General features: G+C 38.6%; 1 protein-coding gene across 1 annotated transcript; it reads right to left on the bottom strand.

Annotated features, from left to right (window-relative positions):
• Positions 1-403: 403 nt before the first annotated feature.
• On the bottom strand, positions 404-26,591 carry LOC100919246 (vomeronasal type-2 receptor 1-like). Its single transcript, XM_031957557.1, has 6 exons — positions 26,246-26,591; positions 18,106-18,397; positions 11,558-12,430; positions 7,933-8,157; positions 4,038-4,161; positions 404-2,070 (listed from the first exon to the last, which is right to left on the bottom strand). Exons 1-6 carry the CDS (start codon positions 26,488-26,490, stop codon positions 1,088-1,090), a joined length of 2,742 nt encoding a protein of 913 aa, XP_031813417.1. The 5' UTR covers positions 26,491-26,591; the 3' UTR covers positions 404-1,087.
• Positions 26,592-27,898: the final 1,307 nt, after the last annotated feature.

Below are 27,898 nucleotides of genomic sequence, written 5' to 3'. Positions count from 1 at the left end.
CCGTCAATGTCTTAGCCCAAAGAGAATGAGGCCATTAGTGGGGTTCTGGGTACTATCCAGGCCAGAAAGAAAGAAATTCTCTTGGCCCTTGTATCACACCATCAGCCAGATAAACATTTCCCTTCTTTCAAGCCGTCCACCCGAGTAGCTCTTGTTACCTGAGCCAACACTGTTGTTTCCATAACCAGAGATGGCTGGGAGCTCCTTCTTCTGTCTCTATATTTAGTCTCAAACAACTTTTCATTCAGACCAAGAACTCAAACCAAGAACTCAGACCAAGGACTCAAGGAATATCTGAGTTGGGGGAAGCCATGGAAATTCCCTTGGCTTAAGGCCCTCAAAAGCACCCTTGATTTTTTTGAGTTTCTCTTACAACATAATGTAGACAGATACAATTCTCACAGCATTTTCTCCATTTGGTTTATTTCAAAGTGTCATGTTCATCCAAGGAAAAGACCAGGAACACATGTTTCTTTCCAATATTTCAATAAGATTGAGAAAAAATTCTAGGAAATAAAATAAAGTTTCCCTCTAACGGTCTCATCATTAATGGTGGTTGCCAGAGATTAGCCAACTACAACAAATAGACCATGTACAAGAATTCACCAAGGAGTATCTGCAAGTGATTGTGGGATACAGAGGTGATTTAAAACACTTTGGGCCTTGCAACTAATGGGCAAAATTAAATTCTGCCAAATGCAAATAATTTATTATTAGCCAGAATTTTATATCCTCTATGCTCAGATTTATTCTGACTATAATTTTGCCTTTTCAGTTTCATGCTAAGTGGACCCAACTGTATATTCCTTCCCCCATCAACTCCTTTATTCGCCATGGGAACACCAAGCCCCAAACAGCCAAATATGAATGTTTGGAAAATCTGTGTGTGCTGCTTTCCCTGCCTGTGTGAACATTCTGGTGGGAAGACCCATGTTCTAGGTGAAAAATTAACCCACCAGAGCCTAAATCAATATCTTCCCTAAAGTAGTCAAAGAGCAGTGAAGTGGAAATGCCCAATTCCCGGTAGTAAGAACAGAAGAGGAAAGCAGATCAGCACTGAAATTTGGAAATAAGACTCCAGCCTGACTCAGTCATCAAGTACAACCGTAGAAACCGTGACGTTCATCTCACTGCTGACAGAGGTCGACGTCAGCTGGATGCTCCTGTCAGTGGTAGGGACCTGCCCGCCGACAATCTCATCTGTGTTTCTCTTGGGCCGAATCAGGATGATGTAGCACTTAGGGGCGAATATACAACCGAGTAAACCGATGCTCGATGCCAGGATGGCGAAGATTTCCACGGCTACTTTGAACTTGCCCTTGGTGCTTAAATAAGCGGGGACAAAAGAGATCCAGACGATAAAGAACACCAACATCCCGAATGTGACGCATTTTGCCTCATTATAATTATCAGGCAGCTTGCGGGCGACAAAAGTGGTCAGGAAGCAGAGAAGGGCCAGAAAGACGTCGAATCCAAATACCGAGCACAGCAACTCAATGGACCCTTCGTTACATTCCAGGATGATCTTAATGGTCTGGGACTCCATATTTTTGTACAGCTTAGGGGGCATTATTACCAAATAGGCAGTGCAAAGACCCGTCTCGATGAGAACCGAAACGAGCACGATAAGCTTTTGACAAATGGGCCGGACAGATGTAAATCTGACTTTTGATTTGGATGCTCTATGGGATGAATATAATCTAATGGTTTTACCCAAAATGCAGGAGAGACAAAGAGAAAAGCCCAAAGCGAGCGTCACCTGGCGGGCCTTGCAAGACCAGTCGTAGGGCTTGCCAATGAAGAGGAGAGAAGTAAGGAGGATGATGATGAGAGAAAGCTGGAGAAGAAAACTCAACTCCCGGTCATTGGCTTTGGCCAGGGGGGTTTTCCTATAAACTACATACACAACTGTCACGGCCAGGACCACCAGCGCGCTAAAGATGGATAGGGTCACAAGGGTAATGCCTAAGGCTTCACTGTAAGCCAGGAATTCCACCTCTTTCAGCACACAGCCGCTGTTGTCCTCATTGGACCAGTAATCCTCATGGCATTTGTTGCATTCCCTCGAACCTGGAAAACAAACGGAAGAGAAATGGAAAGTCTGGAACGGGCGGGGAATCCGGTTTTCTTTGGACCACAGTGAAAGAATGAGAAATCTTAGAAATCACCTAGATCAATCCCTTCATTTTATAGCCAAGGAAAGTGAGACCCACATAGGTTAATGGCTTGCCCATGCCCCGAGGCAGTCGGAGAAGTAGGAGGGCCAGATTTGGAGTCCTGAGTTCCACTTGTAGCCTTGGTACTTACTACCCGAGTGACCTTAGGAAAGGCACTAAATCTTGTGGGACCTCAGTTTTCTCAGGTGTAAAATAAAGCAATGGAGCTAGATAACTTTTAAGGCTTCTTCTGGCTTGGGGTAAGTCAGTCAGCAAGCATTTGTTAAGCACTTACTATGAACCTAAGAACTATGTCAAGTACTGGGTATACTATGTAGTATATATACATATATACTATATTAATCTATTTGGATGTGAGTTATATGAATGTATGCATATAATACCCCCATATACACACATTATATACATATATATAATACACCCATATACACACATTATATATATATATATATATATATATATAATACACTCATATATACACATTATATATATATATAAAATACACCCACATACATACATTATATATATATAAAATACACCCATATACACACATTTTATATATATATATATAAAATACACCCATATACACACATTATATATATATAAAATACACCCATATACACACATTTTATATATATATATATATAAAATATACCCACATACATACATTATATATATATATATAATACACCCATATATACACATTTTATATATATGTATATATATGTATAAAATACACCCATATACACACATTATATATATATATATATAATATATAATCCACCTATATACACACATTATATATATAATACACCCATATACACACATTATACATACATATATATAGTATGTACACACATATCTTTATTCATTTATTTATATCCATTTATAAAATACAAGCTCATTTCAGTAGGAAGGCACTAGCAGCTAGGGGTGTAGTAAAAACCTTAGAAAGGGCAGAAGGTGGGATTCTAATTGAAGGAGGATGGGATTCTAAGATAAAGGGGAAAGGAAGTGCATTCCAGGCATTGAAAAGAGTCTAAGAAAAAGTATGTAGAAGAAAGACAAGTTTCAGAGGATAACATAAAGACCAGTTTAATAAACCACAAAGGGCAGGAAAGGATATGATTAAGTACTGAGGCTAGAAAGGACTTAAGTGGGAGCCACATTATGAAGGATTTTTATTACTTAAGAGAGTTTGTATTTGATCCTGGCTGCACTAGGAAATCACAAAGGAAAAAAAGCAGAGAGGTTAATTGGCTTGCCTGAAGTCACACAGGAGTAAATAGTAGAGTTCTTTGTATTTATATCCCCTGCCCCAAAGCCTAGCAGACTCTCTGGAACACAGCAGGCACTTAATATTTATCGATTGGTTTTTATGAGCTTTTTGTAACCCCTTTGCTAGATCTCAAATCTCCTTTTGATCCTCTTCTTCCAAATAAAAAAGAATAATCATAATCTTTGTAACAAATAGGCAAGCAAAGTAAAGCTACATATATGACATATTCAAAAATGGTCGTCTCAGTCTGCACCTTGAGAACATTATTATTCTATCAGACACTGATTTATCAGCAGTACTCTGGAATTACTTTCTCTTTCAGGTGAGGTAAGTTCACTTTAGGTATCCCTTAAGAGGTTTTAATTATGTAAATAATGCAATAACTTTGTTCTAAAATGCCAGCTAACATCGCAGACACGGGGTGGGGTGGGGACAAATCTTAGAATGTACTAAAAAGAAAGACAATAGGAAAAAACTCATTTACCTATTATTATTACATTTTTAAAAAACCCTCACTTCTATAAAACAAAAATGCATCCAACCATGTGTTTCACAAAAGGTAAAAGGCAATCTCACTCTACCTGGCTGAAGGGACACATGACCATCGGCACATGGGATACAATCAAAACAGCATATGGGCTCCCCTTGGCGAATCCCCTTTCTGGTTCCAGGTCTACACAGCTCAGTGCACACTGATTTGGGGAGCTAAAAAGAACAAAACACAGATTTTTATTCTACTATGTTAATAAGACTGAAACTAGGATGAAAAAAAATCCAGGTGGATTTTTATATAAACTGATGAATTCTTAAATCCACTTCCCTCTTCCTCACCTTCCCACCCTAGACCAAGGGTTTAGTCTGGAAAGGATCAAAAGTGGAAAACCAAACATGGAGATTTGCAACTCTGCCTGATGGCTCCTTCTGAGACAGAAAAGAAAAATAGGCCCAAACCCCACTTATTAACATGGACTATTTATGTGTCTGTTAACCCTTCAACAATGTGTAAAAGGATCCCATGAAAGTGGAAAAAAAGAAGATCTTGTTCCATCTCATTATTTGCCTCCCCTCCCACAGCCTGAAAAAGTTGTTTGAGAATTAGTTACTTTTTTTCCTTCATGTCTTTTGGAAAGACAAAAATCATGAGTAAGAGTGGACCCCAGATATATTGTCACTGATTAACATTAGTATCACCATCATCCTCATCATTATAATTAGCTTTAAAATTGTGCTTTGAGCTTTACAAATTGCTTTACTAATATTATCTCATTCTATTCCTACAAGAACCTTTGGAGGTCGGTACTATTAGCATCCTTATTTTACAGATGAAACTGAAGCAAACAGGAGTAAAAGGATTTGCTTGGTCAGCTAGGAAGTGTCTGAGATCACATTTGAACTCAGGTCTTCCTAATTTATCCCTCTAACTATCTAGTAGTCAGAATGTTTGGTTAATGGGCGCCATATTAACTAAGAGAAAGAGAAAAATAATCAACCAGTTACAGTTGTTTCTCTTAGGCTCTACTAAATCTACTTTTGAAATCTTCCCTCTGGGACTTAAGCTCCTATGTCCCAGGCTGGGGGAGTTACTAAATTATTATATGTTGCGTTGATGTTTCACTGACAATCAAGGAAGGATGTTGCAAATGGGAGGAAATTGGAAATTGAAAGTGTTTATGTAGTAGCTAAAATGTCACTGGTCTACTTTAATATCAAAATAATGAGAATGTAAACAGCGACCTCTGAGTGAAGGAGCTACTAAAGAATTTCCTTATCTCAGGCAATGAACTAACTCTAAAAGTAGATTATTATCAACTTCTTCTGTGTAATCTTGACTATTAGTACAGAAACTATCTTCCTACAAAGGTGCTAAAAACTTTCCAGCTAGCTTTTCTATGCTATTAGATATAATATAATGTATATAGTGTATATATACATATACTATATATATATAGTATAATAGCTGAGCATCTCCACTAAGGATTTAAGAATTCATCAGTTTATGTAAAAAGCCTTGTTTTTCATTTCTATGATTTTAATAAATAATAATAATAGTTAACATTTATATAGTGTTTATTATGTAATAGGCTCTGTACTGAATATTTTATAAAATTTCATCCTGGGAGATAGGTACTATTATTACCCCCATTTTACAGAAAAGGAAACTGAAGCAGAGTGAGGTCCAGGATCACATAACCAGTAGGTATCTTGAAAGCAGATTTGAACTCAGGTCTCCCTAAATCCAGAAATAAATATCCCTGAAAAATAACTAAAGTTTGATAGATTTATCCTTTAAATGTATTGGAAAGCCATATGCTGATAGAATAGGAATTGATGCAATGAGGGGGAAAAGGTTGATTTGTGGGAATATTCAAGGTATGATGATCTAAGTCAGGCCATTGTAGTAACTTTGCTCTCCTGCTTATCTCTTCCCTGTCTAGGATCTTCTATAGCACTCTTCCCACTGGGCCTTTCTTTCCATTCTGCTCCCAGGTATACGTGGATCATCCTAAGTCTGATCAAAGTCTTCCCATGATCCAGCTCTTCATCCAGTTTCCAGTTTCTCTCTTTTTTCCCACCATCAAACTTCTTAAATGAATAACCTATACCTTCTGCCTGTTTCCTCATGACCTGTTCCCTTTTCAACTTCCTCTACTACAGAATCAATTCACCAATTTCATCTAATCTACACCTTTCATTGCTCTGAAGCTGCTCTTTCAGTGGCACCTTCTTGCTTGCCAAATTCAATTGCCTTTTTAAATAACAATTTATTCTTCTTAACTGTCTTCAAATTTAATCTCGTGGATCAAATCTTTCTCCTTTAATTTCTCCAGCATAAAACTACCCTGGCTGTCCTACTTTTCAATATATATCCTGTATCTTTGCTGGAACCTACTCAACTAACTTTCTCTCCCACCTCTTCACACACACACACACACACACACACACACACACACACACACACACCTCTGGATCTTTACTTCCAGACTTGGTCTTTTGACCTACTTTCTTCTCCCTCTAATCTATTATTCAGAGAATGCATCATTTTCTAAATTTGACAAAGGTAAAATATGTTGCTCTGACCAACTAATATTTATGGTTTGTACTATTTGGACATGAACCAGGAATTTGGAAAAATTGGGGAGTTAGGATAAGTGTGATTTGAATTGGAGAACAGTTGACCAACAAGGGACGGATCCAACAGTCACATACCCAATCTGGAAATAACCCCAGAATGGAACTAAGTTAGTACAAATGTTGATGAGGGGAAGTGGAGTAAAAATAAGTGTAAAGAAGTGGAATGTAGAAAAGTAGAAACAGAACTACCAATCAGCTGAAAAACTGCAAAAACTTAGAGCCGCCTCTCCTCTTTAGCTCTCTCCAGGATTCTTCTAGTTCAAGCAGCAGATTAAGTGACCACTCTCTTCCCTGCCTCTCCCCTATTATTTTACAACTCCAGTACAATGGGACAAACACGACGCTGACTTTTTGAGGGACCTTGAAATTCTGTATTCCTGGATGGGACTGACATTTCATCAAGGGAACTGATCAGGTTAAAAAGCTCAGGTTTCTGGAAAGGTAGGCATTTGTTGTTTTGTTTTTTTTTCCTGAGAATTTCTTCAGGCTTTATGACAGTCAGAATAATTCCTGTACCTATGTTTCTATCACTCATTATTTCCTTCTATCAACTGCTTCACCCCCTACCATATTATTCCAACCAGTACCTCTGTGAGATTTCTGTGAGACTGACCCTTTCCCCAAAATCACACTGTGGCTGAGAACACTAATGGTGGACGCATCCTGAATTCTCAAAAAGGAAACCCTACCTATCGATGCAGGTTGGCATTTATACAGCAGTTACTATCAATTTAGAAGTTTGTCTGAATAAGTATATTCAAAGTAAAATTTGAACCCTTGGTCTTCATTTCACTGTAGGGAAAAGGAATAATAATTTATACAGACCTATTATGTGTCAGGTACTGTACTAGAGCTTTGCACCAAGCTCCAACTTTGGTGGTCTCTTCCCACCCATCCCATTCTCCCTCAATGAGAAGAGAATCCATTAGTTTAGGGACTAGATCTTAGGGGGAAAAGGTGTATTCCCAGCAAAAGGCAACCATGCAGTAAGACCCTTAAAAACCTTGAGCAGCTAAGGGATGCAGTGGATAGAGCACTGGGCCTGATGTCAAAAACACTCATCTTCCCGAGTTCAAATCCAGCTTCATCCACTAGCTGTGTGACCCTGAGCCAAGTCCCTTGTTCCTGTTAGCCTTAGTTTGCTCATCTGTAAAATAAGCTGGAGGAGGAAATAACCAACAGCTCAAGTATCTTAGCCAAGAAAACCCCCAATGGGTCATGAAGAATTAGACTTTATTGAATCAATTGAACAACAGCAGTCATAAGAAGGGAAGTAACTATAATGGTCTTTGAAATAAAATCTTTTTGTATAGATCTATAAAATAAGAGTCCAAGATGACTAACCTCCGATGTTTCCGTGTTCCAATATATGGATGAGTTATCTACCACCAACTCAAATTTGGATTCAGTGAAACTGTACTTTCCAAACTTCACAAATTCAATTTTCCCAGCATCATTTAGTTGCCAGTTCAAGAGGTCATAATATCCAGATATATCTCCATTTTCATCAAGTATCAATGTTTCATTATTGTGGGTTTTAAATTTAAGTATCTTCATGTAATACATTAACTAGAAATCAGGAAACAGAAAAAGAAGCTTATCAAAATCCTTGTAGTTTAGGAAACACAATTTTATGATTAAAAAAAAAACCTACTTTGAGCTTATGTGGCCATTCATAGACTTGGATTCCCCCTACACATTCAAATCATTTAGGATCTATATACCTTGAGATGAAGGAGAAAGCACAGAATCAAAATGGATGTCCACAGATCGATGGCGAAATTGTCATATAGACTTTTGAGTGGAAGAAAAAAGGGAACTGCATCACTTCTCAATTCCAGGTAGTATGTAGTGCTACTGTATGTTACAGTGAGATTCTTTTTGTAGAATACGGGGTACACAACAGCTGGATAAGTATGGTCTTATTTGTTAGCAGAATAGAAGGCCATGGAGAACTCTTAATCATTCCCATCCAAGTCTTACACTTTTAACTGAAGTTTGAGAATCCTTTAATAGAAGGACCAGGACTCAACACTACCTCAAAGGACCAAGCTGTGTACATTCATGGAATGTTTTTGTTTAAACTAGATATAATAGGAAGAACAAATTTTATTTTAAAGCAACCAATATCAAATCCCCTTGTAATTATTTCTATTCAATTACATATACACAGATAGGAAAAATTATAGTTAAATTACAAATTATTTATTTTTAAATTATTTAAAAATCTTGCATAATTTGTCATAATTGACACGTCTGATCCCTTTGAATCTGAGCAGAATAAATTTAACCTTCTTTAGTGTGGTAACTCTTTGAATACTTGAAAACAGGGATTTTTCCCTCCCTCCCTTAAGTCTTTTTTTTAATATGGGCTAAACATTCTCTATTTTCTCACCGTATCTGTTGTCCAGTTGTCTCACCAGCCTAGTCATCCTATTCTGGATCCTAACTCAGCAAAACCCTTCCCAAAATCTGGTGCTTAGAACTGAACCCCATGCTTCTGAGCTCCCCACCCCACTCCAGATGAGAGCTGAATGTATTAGAACTATGGCCTCTCTACTTCTAATCCCCATCCCTTTGAGGTATTGGAGCTTCTGGATAACTCCTCAGTGTTGCCTGAAAATTTCTTGTGTGTGTGTGTGTGTGTGTGTGTGTGTGTGTTTCAGTCTCTTTGTTCTTTTCTCACAGAAGCTATTTTCTGGCTATTATCCCATCCTGTCTTTGTGAAGTTGACTTTTGGAGCCCAAGTATGGAAACACACCTTTCTCTAATAGATCTTATGTTACTCGTCTCACACCATCATCCTAGCATTATCTGTCTGGATGCTGACTCTTGTCATCCAGTGTATTAGCTATCTTTCCTGTCTTTGGGCTGTCTATGGGGCAGGTGAGCATGTGTGCTCTCTATGACATCATGCACACCCTTGATTAAAATCACAACCAATGTAAATAGAGCCAGGACACATTTCTAAGAAATCCCAGCAGAATTCTGCCTAAAAGCTGACATTGATCCTTCTGGGTCCAGTCATTTGGTTGGTTTCCATTTATTTAATTGTACTATTATTAGTCTACATCTCTCTATCTCGTCGATAAAAATATCATGGGAGATTGAAGACATTACATTAAAGTCACACTATGGTAGAAATAACTGAATTTTGGTCCTTTCTTGAAACCCAGTTGTGATGGGATAAAGAAGAGGAGATAAGTTGAGAGAGATAAGTCTGAAAAGGTGGCCAAGGTGGAGTAATATAAGATACAAGAAGACTTGAGATTTCCCAACACATTGATTTCAATGCTATCCCTCTACATTTGACAATTCTTTCACGCAGCTGCTGCCTTTGGCATATGCTTCTGATGCAGAAAAAAGCAACTGAGGTCATAGAAATTTTCACCCCTTGTCTCCTGGCAGACAACTTGCCCGACTGCTTCTTTAACAATGTGCTCTAAGCCAAGTCTACCAATGGGTTCAAAACTCTATGGGAAGAACTCTTTGGTATGTTATCCAGCTTTCCCTCACAACTCCAATCCCATCTCACCATCTTCATGCCCATCATTAATTTATGCCCTCGACTCCCAAACAAAGCTCAAATTAAAATTGATCTTAAGTAGTCATTTATCTGAGTTCTCCCCTTTTATTTTCTCCCATCACATTATTATGCTTGAGCAGTGATTTTAAAAGACTATGAACATTGATCTGCCTGTGTGTGTGTGTGTGTGTGTGTGTGTGAGAGAGAGAGAGAGAGAGAGAGAACGAGATTGAGATTCAATCTCTTTTGTTCTTTTCTCAGAGAAACTGTTTTCTGGCCACAATTTATCCCATCCTGTCTTTGTGAAGTTGATTCTTAGAGCCCAAACAGAGATTCCAAACTGGAAGAGATCTTTGATATGATATAAACCAGCCTTCCTATAGAAAAGGAAAATGCCCAGAAGAAAGTTAAGTCAATTAATCAAGGTCAACCAGCTAGTACACGGTATAGTCCACACAGATCCTCTAATTCCAAATCTAGCAGTCTTTTCTATTACTTAGTCTTTTTGAAAAATCAGAAGGATACGGCAGCCAAGATCTTTTTCTCATTTAGACTCCAAGCTCACTTGTAAAACAAACCAAGGGAGATTATGAGCAGCAATGACATAAAATAGCAGAAATTTATTTATTTTTATTTTAAAATTTATTTTATAAGTTATTATAATTTATAAATTTATAAAAATTGCTTATTTTCTATTTAGGCATGAATCTCAACTAAGCCTTTTTTTTTGCTGAGGCAATTGAGGTTAAGTGACTTACCCAGGGTCACACAGCTAGGAAGTGTTAAGTGTTTGAGACCAAATTCGAACTCGGGTGCTCCTAACTTAAGGGCTGATGCTCTATCCACTGCGTCACCTAGCTGCTCCTAAGCCTCATCATTTCAAAGCTGTTGATAGATGAACTGAAGAGCAACAAATAGATGACAAGCTGAATAAATGAGGCAATATTTTAGTGGAATCTCCATATTTGAATTCTACCACCTCAAGACATAATGTCTCATATGGGAGCTTATCCATTCTCCCATTTGCATTTTCACTGGTGAACGTGAGACGTAAATCCTTCCTTCAGGTATGTTATGGAAGAGTAATGCAAAGACTGGAAAAGACCATTCTGATTAACCGAACCTGGAAATTGATTATGAACATAGAGCAGTGGATAGAACAATAGTGAGAAGGACCCAAGTTCAAATCTGTCTCTGACACTTAACACTTTCTAACTGTGTGACCCTGGGCAAGTCCCTAAACCCCCATTGCCTCAAAGAAAAGAAAAGAAAAGAAATGATGGGGCTTAGTTGAGACTCATGCCTAAATAGAAAATAAATAAATTTTATAATATATAATTATAATATAATATATATGTATAAAGTTAGAAACTTGCGGCTAAGTTGACAATGACCAATTCCATTGGTGTTCTGTTAAGTAAAGATTAAAAAAAAACCTCATACCTGCCACGGCTCAAAGTCTTCCAAATAGGCACATGTGTTTCCCGGTAGATAAGGTCCTCGTCCCTCTTCACATCGACTCATTTCATCCAGTGCATAAGCCAAAGCATAGACTGCATTCTTCACGTTGTTTGTTATCCGGAGCTGGGACACATCCAAGTAGGTATTTTCCAGGTCCTCTAACTTCTCCTCTCCAGTACAGAGTTTATCAGAGGTAAAATAAATTCGGTCCTCTTGTCCAGTCATGTTGACCCTGTGGTCAGAATTATAGGGCACGCTGCTGTTGGGCCAGGTACAGTTGAAAGCAGTCTGCCAGAACTCAATCGTAATGTTATCGTTGGGATCCTTGTTGGGATGAACATCATAAAGGAACTCCTTTAAGCCTTTGATATCGGCTCTTGGCACGGCAAACCCAATGGCTCCCCCAAGATAGGGGAAGTATTCAGGCTTGGCGATGAGGGAGGATGTGATCCAGGCCTCGCTGGCTATCCACGTTCGGCCTCTTATGTCGTGGTATTCGATTTCCAAGAGAAAAGGACTGAGGTCAATATCTGATGAGTAAAGCACGATGACCTTGGCTGTGGAGTTTTTGATGGCCCAGATGGCATTTTGCATTTTTGCCTTGGAGTAGATCTTGGGGATGGTTTCAGAGAACGCCACACAGAGATTAACCTTCTCGATTTCCTCTTTGAAAATTTTAATGCCGTACTTCCCATAGTCGTCATCAGCTGCTATGGCACCTATCCAGACCCACCCAAAATGTTTGATAAGTTGCACTATTGCTTTAGATTGGCTCTGATCGCTTGCCATTACTCGAACATAAGATGGGAACTGGTATTTATCACTAAGAACTGAGCAGGAGGAAGCATAGCCCACCTAGAAGAAAATACATCCCCCTCATTAGTACTGAACAAGAGAATGCAAACACTGTATATTAGTAGCTCTAGCTCTCTCCCATCTCTGTTCAGAAGAGAAAAAAATACACATTTTCTTCAATTCAACCTGACAAGTATTGTATTAAGCACTTACTATGTGCTAGTCACTGGAAACAAAGACAAAACCAAAATAAATCTCTGTCCTTGAGAAGCTTATATTCTACTAGCACGCTTCTTCTATAAGTATGATACTTATTATCATTCTCTGTAAGCTATTATTAGTTCTCAAAAACAATAATGATTAATATTTATAAAGTTACATAAAGCCTGAAAAATGATTTGTATTGTGTCTCTTACTGACTGAAGCAGTAAATGTTTAATCATCTATTATATATAAAACTATTCCAGTCACTAGGGGATACAAAGTTTAAATAAGACCTAGCCCCAAACCTCATCAATGAAGCAACATTTATTAAGCCCCTACTATATACCAAGCATTATATGAAGTATCTCATAAAACTTGTAAGTCATCTATCTGAAAAATAAAACATTCACATGAAAAACTAAATTATTTAATATTCCACGATAGATGTATTTCAAGTGGACAAAACCAAAGTATTTAAGACATTTAGTTGGGAGGAGTAGAATAATGGTCTTCAGATATCTGAAAGTCTGTCAGGTAAAAGAAGAATTGAACTTATTCTATTTGAATTCAATGGGTGGAACCAGGAACAATGAACAACCATGTGGGCTTCACATTCTACCAATCGAAGTAGCCCATGAGGGGCTTGGATCTCTTCAGGAAATAATGAGGTCTTCAAGCAAAAGTTATGTTGTCTGTAGTATCTTGGGAATTGGAGGAAAGGAAGGAGGATAGAGGGAGGATTCTGGGAAGATGGCTGAATAGGTTGATAAATAAATTTCAAGCTCTTCAGATTTCCCCACAAATAGAAATTTATGCTTCAGGGAGAACATAGACGGATTAAAAATCAAGAGGACTTGCGGCAGAATAGGGGTCCTCTTAGTACAACCCAATAAAGTCTGAAGAAAGCCCCCAAGCTGGGCTAGTTCTAACAAACACCAAGTGGGGAGTTCTGGGGTGAGCGGAGTAGGGCTGAAGCTTCAGCAGGAACCACAGAAACTTTCACCTCCTGGACTGTTTGTGGAGCAGGGTCTGAGTCCCAGAAGACTGAGGGACCCTTGGCTGATTAGGAATGCCAAGCTGTGCTACAGAGCCGTGACCCTGCGTAGGAAGGAGCTAACATAACTGGAGTTCAGGGGCAGTGGGGCAGGGACACTGCTGGCTGTGGGCATTTGCAGCAGGGGGAGCTCTTGGTTTGGGGTTCCAGGTCAGTGGGGAGAGCTGAGGTTAAGCCAGATTACCCCATGATTAATGCTTACACTAATACCTCTCCTTGAAAAAATGACTTGGCAAAGAAGAAAGAACCCCATCATAGAAACATACTATGGTAACAAGGAAGACCAGGATTTATCTTCAAGAGGAGGACATTAAAGTAAGAAAAGCTCCTGCCCCAAAGAGTAATAATGTGAAATGGCTCCCTGCCCAAAGAGAACTTATAGGAGAATTCAAAAAAGAATTTAACAATCAAATGAAAGACATTGAGGAAAAATTAAAAAAAAAACATCAAAGAAAAACAAGATTATGAAAAAAGTCAACCAATTAAAAAAGGAGATAGAATGTTAGCATTCTGTTCCAAAAAATCATTCAGGGAACTAAGATACCTGACATTTATCCACATATACTAAAGTAAGTTAAGGTGAAATACTATTCATAGGTATCAACTCTTCATTTAAAATTATGATTTAAATATGTAGAGAAGACATGCATTTGTACAAAAATTCTCAGGTATCTCTTATTATTTCTAAATATGGCTTATTAAAATATTCCCTTCCTATCTTTGGTGAAAAATATTCTTTTCTTTTAATTATTATATTGAAAGTTTGTGTTTAGATTACACAGTGGATGGAATGCTGGGCCTAGAGTCAGAAAGATTTTAAGTCAAATCCCATCTCAGACATTTAATAACTATGGGATCCTGGGCAATTTACTTAACCTCTTTGCATCAGTTTCTTCATATGTCAAATGAGCTCAAAAAGAAAATGGCAAATCACTCCAGTATTTTAATGTGGTTATTCCTCAGTAAATTGTAATCATGATTTAATTTATGAGATTCATATTTTCCATGTTATATATAATTGAATAAAGACAGTATTTCAATTGTAAAAAAAAAAAAAAGGAGATAGAGTCTCAAAGATGAAAATAATTCTTTGAAAATTAGAATTGGGCAAGGAGAAACCAGTGAAGCTAAGAGAGACCAAGAAATAACAAAATGAATTATAAAGAATGAGAAAATAAGAAAACTGACGATCTAGAGAACAGATTAAGAAGAGAAAATCTAAGAATAATTGGACTGCCTGAGAGTTATGACCAAAAAGAGAACCTTGACACAATAATACAGGAAATAATTCAAGAAAATTGTCCTGGAGTGATAGAATATGAGGGGGAAATAGAAAAAAAAATCTACCAATCACCACCTCAAAAAGATCTTTTGTGCAAAACACACAGGAATATTATTGCCAAATTTCAAAACCTCAGATGAAAGAGAAAATTTCACAAGAAAAAAAACTAACAAACAACAACAACAACAACAAAAAACAATTCAAATATGCTGGAGCTATAATTAGAATTGCACAAGACTTATCAGCAGCTACAATAAAAAACTACAGGTCCTGGAATCATATCTACCATCCATCGAAAGAACTAGGCCTGTGGCCAAAAATATCATATCCAGCAAAATTATCGATAACGTCAAATGAGAAACAAAAGGACATTCAACAAACTTGCAGATTTTCAGGATGTTTTATTGTCTAAACCCAAACTTAACAGAAAATTTAACATATGAATTAATATCAAAGATCAATTTCAAGGAACTCAACATGAACAAATTGTTTAAATATGGACAAATTGTGTGTTTTTTCATGTTTTCCATGTTTTAAATGTGTACTATATGTTCAAGATTCACATCAATTGACAGAGTTAAGGTAAAAACACTATAATAGTAATAGGCAAGGCAAGTTAAGGAGCAGAATTAAAGCAAAGAATCAGCAGGAATAGGAAAGATTGTGGGGGAGGGATGTGTATGTATGTGCGTGTGTGTGTGTGTATATATATATATATGTATGTATACATAAATATATCTTTTCTTAACTAGATCTTGCTTGGGGATGGTGGAGGGAGAATGAAAGGAAGGGAAAGAATAAAGTACAGCAGAGAACCAAAGAACAATTTACAAGAAAGTAAAGAAAAAAATGGACATTTGTGAATATAATTTCTTCTACTAATACTTCTACTTTCTTGATCTGATAATTTGTTGTTATGTATTTTGAATCCTCTCTGACGTTCTGCCAGGCACATCACAATGTTCTCTTTTGTTTTGCTTTATTTTGTTTTGTATTCTTTTTCTGTTTTTCTTTTCTTTCTTATTCTTTAAAAAAAAAACAAAAATAAAAAAGGAAGGAGGATAGAGCTGATGAAATATTCACTAATGGCTCTTTGAATTCTAAAATTCTGTGATCTTAAGTCCAAAGAGGAAGGTCATTTCTGACCAGAGAATGAGGGAAGGTTTCTTGGAGGCTATGGATCTGAGTTGGGCTTTAAAGGCAGGAAGGAGTTCAACCAGTGAAAGGGAAAACATTTATCAAAACCTTTGTGAGTGTGCTCTGCACTTTCTCATTCATATTTCTTCTTTTTTCATCATAGGCCAAAATTTGGAAAAGGGAATCTTTCTTGAGAGGCCATATAATATAATGGTCTGCCTCAAGCATTCACTCAATGTGTGACTCTTGGCAATTCACTTAGCCTCTGTCTGCCTCAGTCGGCCCATCTATGAGATGAGGGATTGGAACCAAATGCTTCTAGCTCTAAATTCATGACCCTCAGATTCTCCTGAAGCACAATGGCTACTACCGTCAGTCGTACTGAGTAAGCACACACCCAACCACCCGAATTGTTTCTACTGGGGTATTGACTGTTTCTGATCAACTTTTTGCTCCTTGTGCACAGATAGCAGAACCATGGCATTTCAGAGTTCTAGCAAGTTCAGAGACTAGCAAGACTATTCCACCCTTACCCTAATTCTTAGATGGGAATCCCCTTGATGACAACTTGTGAGAAATGACTCCTTTGGACCCCAAATCTATTCAATCAGTATTCATCAATTTGATGTGATTGCATACTAGTAGTCATTAAAAATTCCATATATTATGCCCCAGAGCTGTGAATTGCTGATTTTAAGATCACTTGCTTAATCATAGGAAGCAAATTAGGGGCCCTCCACCCTTGTTTTTCATTGTCATGGTGACCAAGCCCAGTGTGGCAAAGATGACTCAATTACATGGAAAGTCTTCCAATTTGTTTTTGTACCTCTAAACCGCTCAGTCTTGTCCAACATAAGCAGATGACTATCTTATGACCACTTAGTCACTGGGAGATATCCCATGCTTCTCTCAACCTAAGACCCCACCTCCCACCCCTCACTGATATACTCATTTATAATTAGGGCATCATTTTTGACATTTGAAGCAAGGTCCACGAACCAATGGTTTTCAGTATTTTGTGACGCTTCTCTGTTATCAAGCCTTATAAAAATAAGGCCCTGAAGGAAGAAGGCATCTCAGATTGTGAGAAAGAGTTTTAAGATCCACCTCAATAGAGGGAATCATGGGCACTTTATTAAAGCCTCAGAGCTTTGTCGCAGTGATTTTTCCTACAGATTGGAGAATTATAATCCCCACAAACACTGAGAAGTAGGTCATCCAGACTTGGCTTGAATCTCTACAGGAAGAGGGAGAGGAATTCACCATTGCCTATCTAAGTAACACATTCCCTTTGGGGGAGGGAGAGGTCTCACTGGGTGATAGTATTTCCTTAGGCCAAGTTGAAATTCAACAGTTTGAAAGAAACTTGTACTCAGTCCTTCTAGTTCTGTCCTCGGGGACAGACATATGACACATATCCATATGGCATCCCTTCAAATACCTAGAGAAACCCAAGATGTCCCCTCTTAATCTTCTGTTCATTGAGCTAATCATTCACAATTTCTTCTAGTCATACTCACGTTATGTATTTGAGACTTTCATTCAAGCTATCCAACTATTCAGATTGGAACAAGATTAGTCTAGCCAAAGTAGAGCAGAGTACAGTATGACTGTCACTTCCCTAATCTTGGGGCTCTCATTTATACAGTTTAATATCACATTTTCTTGATCGCCAAATAGCACTTTTTTCTGATAATTCCCACTAAAAAACACGGATGTTCAGATGAAATTCTGTCTAGCAACAGCACTGCCATCTTATACTTGTAACAATGACTTTTTGCATCCAGTTGTAATTTTTTTTGCCCATTTGGAGGCCAGATTTAAATCAGGTCTTCATTACTGGAAGCCCAGTATTCCATCCATTGCAACAATTACCTGCTTCAGGATTAACTTCTCAAGGGGAAGACACACCTAAGGAGAAAAACATGAGCCAACCCTTCCAAAAAATACCCTTCCAAAAAGAACATAAACTGCATTTTCATTTTTGCCACAATATCCTTCAAACATGGCTTGCTCTTTTTTCTCAGACTCTTAATCTAGATCAAACTCTTGAGTTACCTGAGGAAAGTAGTACAGGCCCAGGAGCCTGGAAGTGGCCACCGACAGGGAGGATCCCCCTGCTCCCACCACCCCGGCAAGTGGGGCACCGGCACTGCATCGAAAATTGGGCTTGTGTTCGTCTTGCCCTGTCAAGAATGACAATGTGCTTTCCATCGACTTGGAAACAGCGAAGCAGGTATCAAAAATCTGGTAGCCCAGGGTGATATTAGGCAGGATATCCTTCCTTTCGTTGATCTCCTTGATCGTATGGATCATGGTTTTGGTCCAGCGGAAACCTCGGAAGTAAAACCTGGAAAAGAAACCAGAGGCCAAAAGTTAGATGGTGGGAAATTGCAAGCTTTCTTCTTCTTGCTGCTAATAACAGCATGGGGGCATGAACCTTATTTAGTAGGAGTTTGCTGACATGAAATATAAGCCTCTGAGAATAAGAACTAGTTTATCTTCCAAGTCCCAACATCTCCCACCTCCCAACCCAAGACATGAGACAGCAGCCAGAAAACCAGCCTCAATCAGGAAGATCTGGATTCAAGTCCTGACTATCATGATCACTGACTCTACAACCCTGGGCAAATCACTTAATTTTTCAGTACTTGACAGAACGCTGTAAGACTATAAATAGGAAAAAAAAAATGGTGATGATCTGTATTGGTAAAGGAAATTATCTTACTGGTAGTTTCCTATTCCAATGAATCAACAATCAAGTCCTCTCTTCTCCCCTCCCCACAAAAAAAAAAAAAATCAATTAAGATTTGTTAAAAGCCTACTGTGGTCCAAATATTCTCTTAGGTGACAGAGTTACACAGACACACAAAACTAAATACAGAGATAGAAGGGAACTAATCCTTGCCCTCCAGAGCCATTATTCTATTGGAGGAAACAACGTGAACATTTATAGAATGGGATCCAAGCTGATTCTCATGGGGATAGCAGGAAAGCCAGCCTCCACGGAGAAAGTGTTTATTTAGCAGAGTCTTAAAGGAGACCGTAATTTTTAAAGGCAGAGGTGGAAGGGAAAGCATTCCAAGAATGGGGCAGTCAGGACAAAGGCAGAAAAACTAGAGAAGGACCATCTTGAGGAAAAAAGACCAGTTTGGCTTAATTGTTAAGTGTAGGAAAGAGAAGATTTGGGGGCTAAGTTGTACCGAGATCTAAATGTCAAAGAGAACAATTTATATGTAATCCTGGAAGCCTCAGGGAGCCATTGGAGTTTATTAAAAAGGAGTTACGTGGCTAGATCTGTGCTTTGGAAAAATCACCCTAGCAGCTTTGTCTAAGATAAAGGTCACATAGGGTCTTGCCCCTAGTAGGTCCTTGACAAAGGCTAGTGGAACTGCATTTCCTAAGCTCTGTCTCACCCCTATGTTGGCTCCTTCATTAGAGATGTCAGATTTGAGAAGATTATTGTTGCTCATGGCGGCCATATCAGAGTGACCTTCCCATAACTTTCCTCATAATGTCCAAGAATCTGATCTCCATTTCTCCAGAGACAGAGCTCCGAGTCAGAGTAGAGTGATAGGAGCATCATCCCGGGGTCACCCTTCTTGTCCAAGCCAGTCACTGGCCCACTTTGCCCATGCCTGAAGTTCCCTGCTAGCCCCGAGCCTCCCAGCATGGTTGCCCATACCCACTCCTTGCTCCCTTTCTGGCCTGAAGCTGCCTTCTTGTTAGGAAATACACATCCAAGTCCTTAAATGCTCTCGCTTGGACTGAATGGGTTCTACAGAAAGCTGAAGGTAGCCACTCACTGCTGAAAGAAATAGGTTCTTTTCTTTGGCTTCTTTAAGAAAAGTTCTACGGCTTTCCTCGAGATATCCAAGGAGAGTCAGTGCCAACAAGAGCTCAGAGCTGGTTGATCTCCTCCCTGTGAGCTCAGGAATGATCCCTTCAAATTAGGGAAGAAATATGGCCAGGGATGTCACTAGGAATCTTGAGCACATGGGGTATCAGACCACACCAAGAAGATAAAAGGAGAGACCATTGGAGAAGCACTGAATACAGGGTACAGGGGGAAGATTTTTGAATAAAGGCACAGAATTTAAAGGCAAGTTCAAATATGCAAAAGAAAACCTCATTGGTTGATGGATCTTGCTCTGAAGGGTCAAAAATGACTTATTAGCAAAGGGGGCTGAGGTTAGATGAAACAGGCACATCTCCACTGACCAAATGGTCCTAAGATCATTATAAGATGGTCACTAGTTCATATTGAACAAAAAAGAGTGGTCCAGAGACAAAAAGAAAATAAGTTGGGGGAATTTTCAAAGCATTAAGGCATCCCACCCTTCTGGGGTTTGGACACACAATTTGAATAAAACAGGATGGAAATGTCTCTGTCAGATGTCTTATGGCGGCATAAGTGAGCTTCATAACCTGGTAAACAAGTAGTGAATGTTGCATTAAAGCTTGAGGTCTACTATAAGAACTTATCTATAAAGATAAGCATTATCCTTTTAAGTTTATTAGTTAGTTTAAAAATTAAGATAAGAAGTGATTAATAATGATTGGAATAGAGTAGGGGTCCAAAGGAATTATTTCTCACCGTTACTTTTAAAAGATAGGAGCAAGGTCTCAGTCTGTAATTTCATTAGTATAGGGAACTTCTAGGTGAGAAAAGTCCATCTACTAATGCAGGTTGGCAACTTCTCTCCAATGTACAGTCTTAGTGTGTTACTCACAACCCTCAGGACTTCAATGACTTATCCAGGACCACACAGCCAGGATGCATTGGGGGGAAGATGTGAACCCAGGTTGCCCTGGCCTTCCACCCATTACACCCTGCTGCCTCTCTAATATTACTATTATCATGATCATCTTGCTACTTTGACCTGTTATGAGAAATTCAATAACTGTTCCCTGTGTTTCCCTTCAGAATGGCCCACTAACGGAAACTTCATCAGGCAATGTTACTGTATGATCCTCAACAAACATATCATGGACTAGGACCAGATTGTGAAAACCCACGTCCCCAGAATTTCAGCTTTAAGAGAGACCTTAGAGGGCACAGGTCAAACATCTATAGGAACGGCCCATCCTCTACAGCAGACCTGATGAGTCATTCAGCTTTTACTTCATGGAGGAACTTATCCAAACCCCAGGAAAGCCATGCCATTCTGCAACAATTCTAAGGCAAAGAAAGCTTTTCTAGTCATTGAGTCTAAATTTGTGTCTCTGCAACTTCCAGAATAAATGACATCCTAAATCTAAGCACTCTAAATACGGGCCAAAAAAAACACCCTATTGGGTTGTCCATTTCTTTTTTAAAACCAGAAATCAGGCAAGTAAACAAACATTTATTAAGCATTGACTGTGTGCTGGGCCTTGTGCTGGGTGTTGGAAAAACACCCCATCTCCTCTCTCAGCTCTCAGCAGTTTACGATCTAATGGACTGGAAACTTTAAAAATATCCTGAAGTCCACCTAAGAGGCAAGTCATACAAAAAGCCACTGGGTCTGATTAATATTCCCCATTTGAATAGGGCTAGATGCGGGCTCCACATACCATTTTGGTTCTAGCTGTCAGAAGGCTAACATACAAATTGCTCTGTTTGGGATTTAAAGACTATCATAGTGGGACTACAGTTTATCTGTAGCCTGATTTAACATCATATCTCTTCACACACTCTACACTCCCACCAAACTGAACTCCTTGCTTAATCCCTTACGTTTCCCACCTCTGCGACTTTGGACAAGTCATCCTTTGGTTTAGAATGATTCCTTCTTTGACTCTGACTCTGGAGGTACCTATCTCGCTTCAAGAATCATCTCAGAGGGTGATTTTTCTCTTTTCCTGGACCTTCCAGCTGCAAAGTCACCCTTCCAAAAATCATTATGTATGTGCTTTGTTATTTACTTATCTTCCCACATATGTTACCAATTATAAGTTTCTTGAGGGTAGACACTGATCTCAAGGCTCACAAAGTGCCTACGATGGAGTAAGTACTTAATACACATTTATTAAAGTGATCTGAATGAATCATTCCAATGAAAACCATGTTCCTCAAATATATATCCCTCCTTCTATTACTGAGATGATGCCATAGGCTGCTACGTAGGAGATGAACAGCATTCCCACTTGAACACTCCCTCAGAAGGGTCCCTTCCTGCCAAACCGACCCACACCAGGGTGCTGATTCATTTCTCTTCACTACAACCAGTTCCTACTTGAACCTGGAATACCTATTTTCCCCTGGCTCTCCTGGACAAGTCAAGTAATGAAAACTGTTCTTCCCATAATCTGACTGAGATACAATAGACTTAAAAAATAATCTTTTACCAAGGAACTAAGTTATCAAATAAAAACAATCAGGAGGAGCTATAAAATCAGTTACCATCCAGTTCACATGGGTGGGAAGTTCTATTTTCATTTAAATGGCTTTGACTCTTCTCTAGGTCTTTTGGAGCAAGTCAGAGAGAGAGAGAGAGAGAGAGAGAGACAGAGACAGAGACAAAGACGGAGAGAGACAAAAACGGGGAGAGAGAGACGGAGACAGAGAGAGACAGAGAGAGAGCTATCTTTCTGTCACTGAGATACAAAATTAAGTGACCCTTAGCCAAAAAAAGTTAGTGACATCTTTTAATCAGAGAGTCCTTCCAAACTCAGGCAGCCCCTAGAATCAGAATAGCCTAATGATAACCCAGGACTGATTTTTCCTTCCGAGAAAAGTAGGAGAACATTGTGCTCACTTGAGCAAATTTAAAGCCAAGTCCCAAAATACCAGAATTAAATTGAATCTGGACACACAGTGAGAGCACAATAGAATCATTTTCTACTTTGTTTCTTTCCAGCCTCTCACTACTTTTTCAGGCTAGGAGGTGGGATCCCCCAGAGAGCAGCGGCAGGAAGAAAGCTGCATAATTTCTGACACTGGTGAGGGAAACAGGAGGACGGCTCTAATGGTAAAACATAATATTAATGATAACCATGATAATTATTCACATTAACAGAGCACTTTATTTTTGCATGCAGAAGCAATCACTGGTATCTATTAAGCAACGACTATGCATCAAGGCATTGTGCTAAGTGCTAAGGACACAAAGAAAGGCAATACACACACACATACACACAAACACACACACACACACATCACAAGCTTCCTGCTCCCAAGGAGCTCATTTCCATTATTTCTTATGATTATGAATCATAATTAAGCTTTGTATCTCAGCTTTCTCTGCACCCTGTGGGTATTTAATAAACTTCTTGAAAGAAAAAAAACAAATAAAAAAAATAAACAGATGAAGGAATGAATAAATGATGAAGGAATAAATGAATGAATGATCTGTACCACAATCCTATAAATATAGATAGGACAAAAATTCATATCCCTGGATAGTCTCATTAAGTCATTTGGCAAGCACTCAGTCCTAGGCACTTAGGACTTTTCCTTACACATTTCCTTAGGAAATACTAAGAAAAAAAACAGCAACATTGAAATGTCCTTGCCCTCAAGAAGCTCACATTCTATATGTCTAATTATCACATTATTCTCTAAACAAGAGAAAGAAAGGATGGAAACAATTCAAAATGAAATAAGTAACAAATCAAATAAAAACAATTTCTATGATGAAAATGACTGTGGGAGCAGGAAAGGAGAGAGAAGAAGGATAGTCCTTATATGGGATGTGATACTTAAATGGGGCCTGGAAATAAAACTGAGGACTCAATAAGGAAGAAATGAAGTGAGGTTCTATCTCAGGCATAGGAGCATCCCATTCTTAGGATATCCGTGCCTTTTCATATATCCTACAACTGAACTTTATATGTCTCACCCAAGAGACTAGAATACAGACTCCTTGAGAATAAGAAGTGGCTCATTTTTTTCTATTTATATCCCCAGTTTTTAGCATTGCTCTTTTTTAATTGATTGCCATCAAGATAATGGGAATCCTCTTACTAACATAATTTCATCCTTCTTTCCCTTAAGTTTTGCCCTGGTGAGCCCCACATGAGCAAAAATACCCTGAACCTCCTTACTAACACTTTCATCCTTTCCCTTAAATTTTGCCCTGATTTTGTCCACGAGATTTTACTCTCCTTTTCTGGGAGGTCAATGTGGGAGCCCTTCCTGTACACTTTTAATTGTGTCACATTTGTACACATGTTTACCTTGAAGGCCACTGATCCCAGATATGGGAAAGGGAGAAAAGAATTTTCTGATTCCCTTTCTGCCTTCCTGCCCAGTGTCAACAGATTTGGTGGGAATTCAACCCTCCCTTAGGACACAGCTCTTGGAAATCTATGTCAGCTTCCCCTTAGAGAAGCCCCAACAGACATTGAGGGACCCGAGATGGGGTAAGAGAAACCTGGATGTCATCATAACCACACCAGGCTCTGAGGGAAATACCAGCTTTAATAAAACATAGGCTCTTCTCTGGTGGAGTTTATGGTGCACTGGAGCTAGCCACTCTCAACTTTTAAAAATAGAGGGAATGTGGGCTTTCTCCTTTTAGCATCATTTCTTCATCTTGGTTCTCTCTTTCCCAATAGACACTCTATTCAAATTTTCTTGACTTTTTTAATGAGCGAGGGTGGTTTAGGAAGGCAGAGTGGAATATGGGCTTGAGAACCACTGGCATAGGTCAAAGCTTTCATATCCTGATAGTAACGGTCTTATAGCCATTGAAGATGAAAAGTTATTGCTGCACAACTGCCTCCTGAACAACATTCTATGCTTGTCCACATTTCATGATTCAGAAAACGTTAGATCATTTTTTAACTGGGGGCAGCATGTTTTTTCTCAAGAAGTAAAATCTACAGTTGGCCATCCTCTAATTTTACTAATAAGAAAATACTTCAAAATTTCCTTACTAAGAGAAGTTAGGAAGAAAATGAGAAGGGATGGCAGAGCTTCAACAAGGCTGGGTCTACCTAGCTTTTGCCCCAGGGTGCCCGTATTTGGGATGGGAGCACATGCCCTCTCTATGGTAGTCACAAGTCTGCCATCCTTAGCCCCACCTACCCCATAGTGACCACAAGGGCGTCACCCTCTCCCAGAACACTAGTACATTCAATACCTGCTGCTTCATCCTATTTTGCCTCCCCCCAGAGAGTTTTCATGATAATTCTAAGATGTTTTAATTTTGAATATGGTAAATATCAGTAATATATAACTCACAGAAACAAAAGCTCTTTGGAGGGGTTTTGAATATAAAAGTATAAAAATCAAAAAGTTGAGCATTACCATCTAATGTACCCAGAGTTTGATCACCACTTCTTACCATGGTGTAAGTTTTAATTTCTTTAGATCCTCAAAGAAATTGGAACCAAAACCTGAAATCTCATTATTAAAATAAAGTATAGTCCAGGCAAGTGAGTAGGGACACTATATTCTTCCTTTTAAGGAAAAAAAACCATTCTAACAATTAGAACTTTTAAAAAGTGGAATGGACTTCTTTATGAGGAGGAAACTTTTTTTCTTTATAGGTCTTCAAGCAAAGGCTGAATGAGCTCTTGTTGGGTGGATCCTAGAGGGGATGCTCTTCCTTCCTTTCCTTCCTTCCTTCCTTTCTTTCTTTTCTGTTCTTTCTTTCTTCCTTCCTTTTGATTCACAAATTAAAATTATTTACATCCTAATGTTTTGAGTGCATTACAAAACCACTATAGAAGAAAGGAAAAGTTTTATAAAACCTGAAAATTATATTGAATTCTAGGGGCAAAGATTCGTGAAGTTGACATTTATGGAAATCTGGCCCATGTTTTGCTTTCTTATAATAGAAGAGACACATAATTGCAGATCTTTAATCCTACAGCCCAATTCTAGATGGACACATTCATTATTCAGTGGAATCCTCGGGGGAACCATTAATATAATCCTTAACATAGACCAGAACCCCCATAAAATGTTTCTGAAAACCTGACTAGAGAAGTTTGGCCAAAAGATGATTTGCCATAAACTTGAATTTCTGGTAGATTTCACTGTAATAATAATGTCCTAAATTGAATTTTTTTTAATTTTTCAAGCCAATTTTAGAACCCTGGAGTGGAAGAATTCTTAAATATAATAATTTAATTCCTTTGTACAGAAAAGAAAATGACTCCAGAGTTTCCGAGGATTCCTCAACATTGACAAAGCCAGGGATAGAACCCAATTCTCCTGCTTCTCTCTTCCACCACACCCTTTCCCCTCAAATTGACCAAGACTTACCCTTCACATCTGGGTGATACCGGCTCCAAAATAGATTCATTTTCTGGAATGATCCGGGAATGAATAGGAAACATTCCTCCTATAATTAGTGAGTGGTTTGTGGATTCCACATATCCATGTAAATCAAACTTTCCCAGCAGTCTACAGGTTTGTTCTCCATCCCCCTCAGTCATCAAGGGGTCCGGGAAGAAGACCAGCAGGAAGAGCAGCAAAAGGGGAACCCCAGACTTTTTGGTGGGGGCCATTTTTATAAAGACCCAGTGGAAGAAAAAACAGCCTAAAATATGGACGAGTTCTTATGACTCCCTTTGATAGCAAGTCATCTTCATTAGCTTATGGAAATGTGTGTGTATGTACTCATGTGTTGGAGATTTTCCCCAGGGCTTGAATTGCTGCTGCTTTTGCTATTCGTACCTAATTGTCAAGCCTCAATCAATCAGAAAACCTGGAACTCACCTGGAGCAGGTGGAGCTGGAGGATTAAGAACATTCATTATCCCTGAGAAAAGCACCTGGTAAAACAGATCCCAGGTCTTGGTCCACAATAACGAAATGAAATGAGGATTATTCACAGGACTTTCTCTGGAAAAGAGCAAAACCTTTCATTGCACAAGCAGTTCTTTAGCACCTACTATGCTGAGAATATAAAGACAGATATTGCTGATATATATATATACACAAATAAATATACATATATATTTATGTATATTTACATATGTATACATAAATATATATAAATATATTATATATATACATAAATATATATTATATACATATACATAAATATATATTATATATACATAAATATAAATATATACATATATATACACATAAATATATACATGTATACATAAATGTATATACATAAATTATATATATGTAAATATAAATACATGTAAATATATATATAAATATACATAATGTGTATATATATTCACATAAATGTATACACACACGCACACACACACACACACGTATGTTTTCTGCCCCCATCAGAATGGAAGGTCCTGGGGGACAGGGACTGTTTTTTCCTTTGATTCCCGGCGTTCAGCACATGCCTGGGCAAAGGAGATGTTTAATCAAAGCCTGCTTGCTTGCTTGCTTGATGAGTTTCCTCCTGGGAGAGGTACACAGGTAAAAATCAATACAGAAAAAGTCGTCTGGGGGAGCGGCCAGCAAGTGAAGCTCCAAATGGCAGCTGGCTGAGCCTTGGTGGAAGGCAAGGCTTCCCAGAGTCAGACATAGGAGGGAATGTTTTCCAGACCTGGAGGAGAGCTTGACAAAGACTTGGAATGAGAAATAAAATGCCCCCTTCAGGAGGTTGCTAGAAAGCTGATTTGACTGGACTTTAAAGGGTGTGAAAGAGAAAAAAGGGAGCCATTCATCCATCCTGGAGATGCAAGGCCCTCCTTGCTCCTTCCCGGAGATTTCTTATTCTGTGAGTCATTGGGTTCATTTCCTAGGGAGCTTTCTGTCTTACATAGGAGTGACACTGGCCTATGTTACTATTTTGTACCCTATGACACAGCTCTCAAGGAAAGTAGGGGCAGCCTCCCCCATTTGTTTCCCGTTTCCTTTTGCTTGCTGGCTGGAAGGTTCAGCCATTGCTGAATGAGTAGAATCATAGAATCACAGCTGCAGAATAGAAATGGGA

Source organism: Sarcophilus harrisii, chromosome 3 (genome assembly GCF_902635505.1).
Source record: "Sarcophilus harrisii chromosome 3, mSarHar1.11, whole genome shotgun sequence".
NCBI lineage: Eukaryota > Metazoa > Chordata > Mammalia > Dasyuromorphia > Dasyuridae > Sarcophilus > Sarcophilus harrisii.
The sequence above is the reverse complement of the archived record's forward strand: the minus strand, read 5'-3'. Positions and strand labels throughout refer to the sequence as shown.

Bases quoted from the DNA above. Each gene is read 5' to 3' on its own strand.
- LOC100919246 (XM_031957557.1), bottom strand. From the start codon at position 26,490: ATGGCCCCCACCAAAAAGTCTGGGGTTCCCCTTTTGCTGCTCTTCCTG. The intron at 8,158-11,557 runs GTATGAGGTTTT...CCTGATTTCTAG, and splicing joins AAGACTTTGAGCCGTGGCAG to TTAATGTATTACATGAAGAT. The intron at 4,162-7,932 runs GTTAGTCATCTT...TGTTCTTTTTAG, and splicing joins GGAACACGGAAACATCGGAG to CTCCCCAAATCAGTGTGCAC.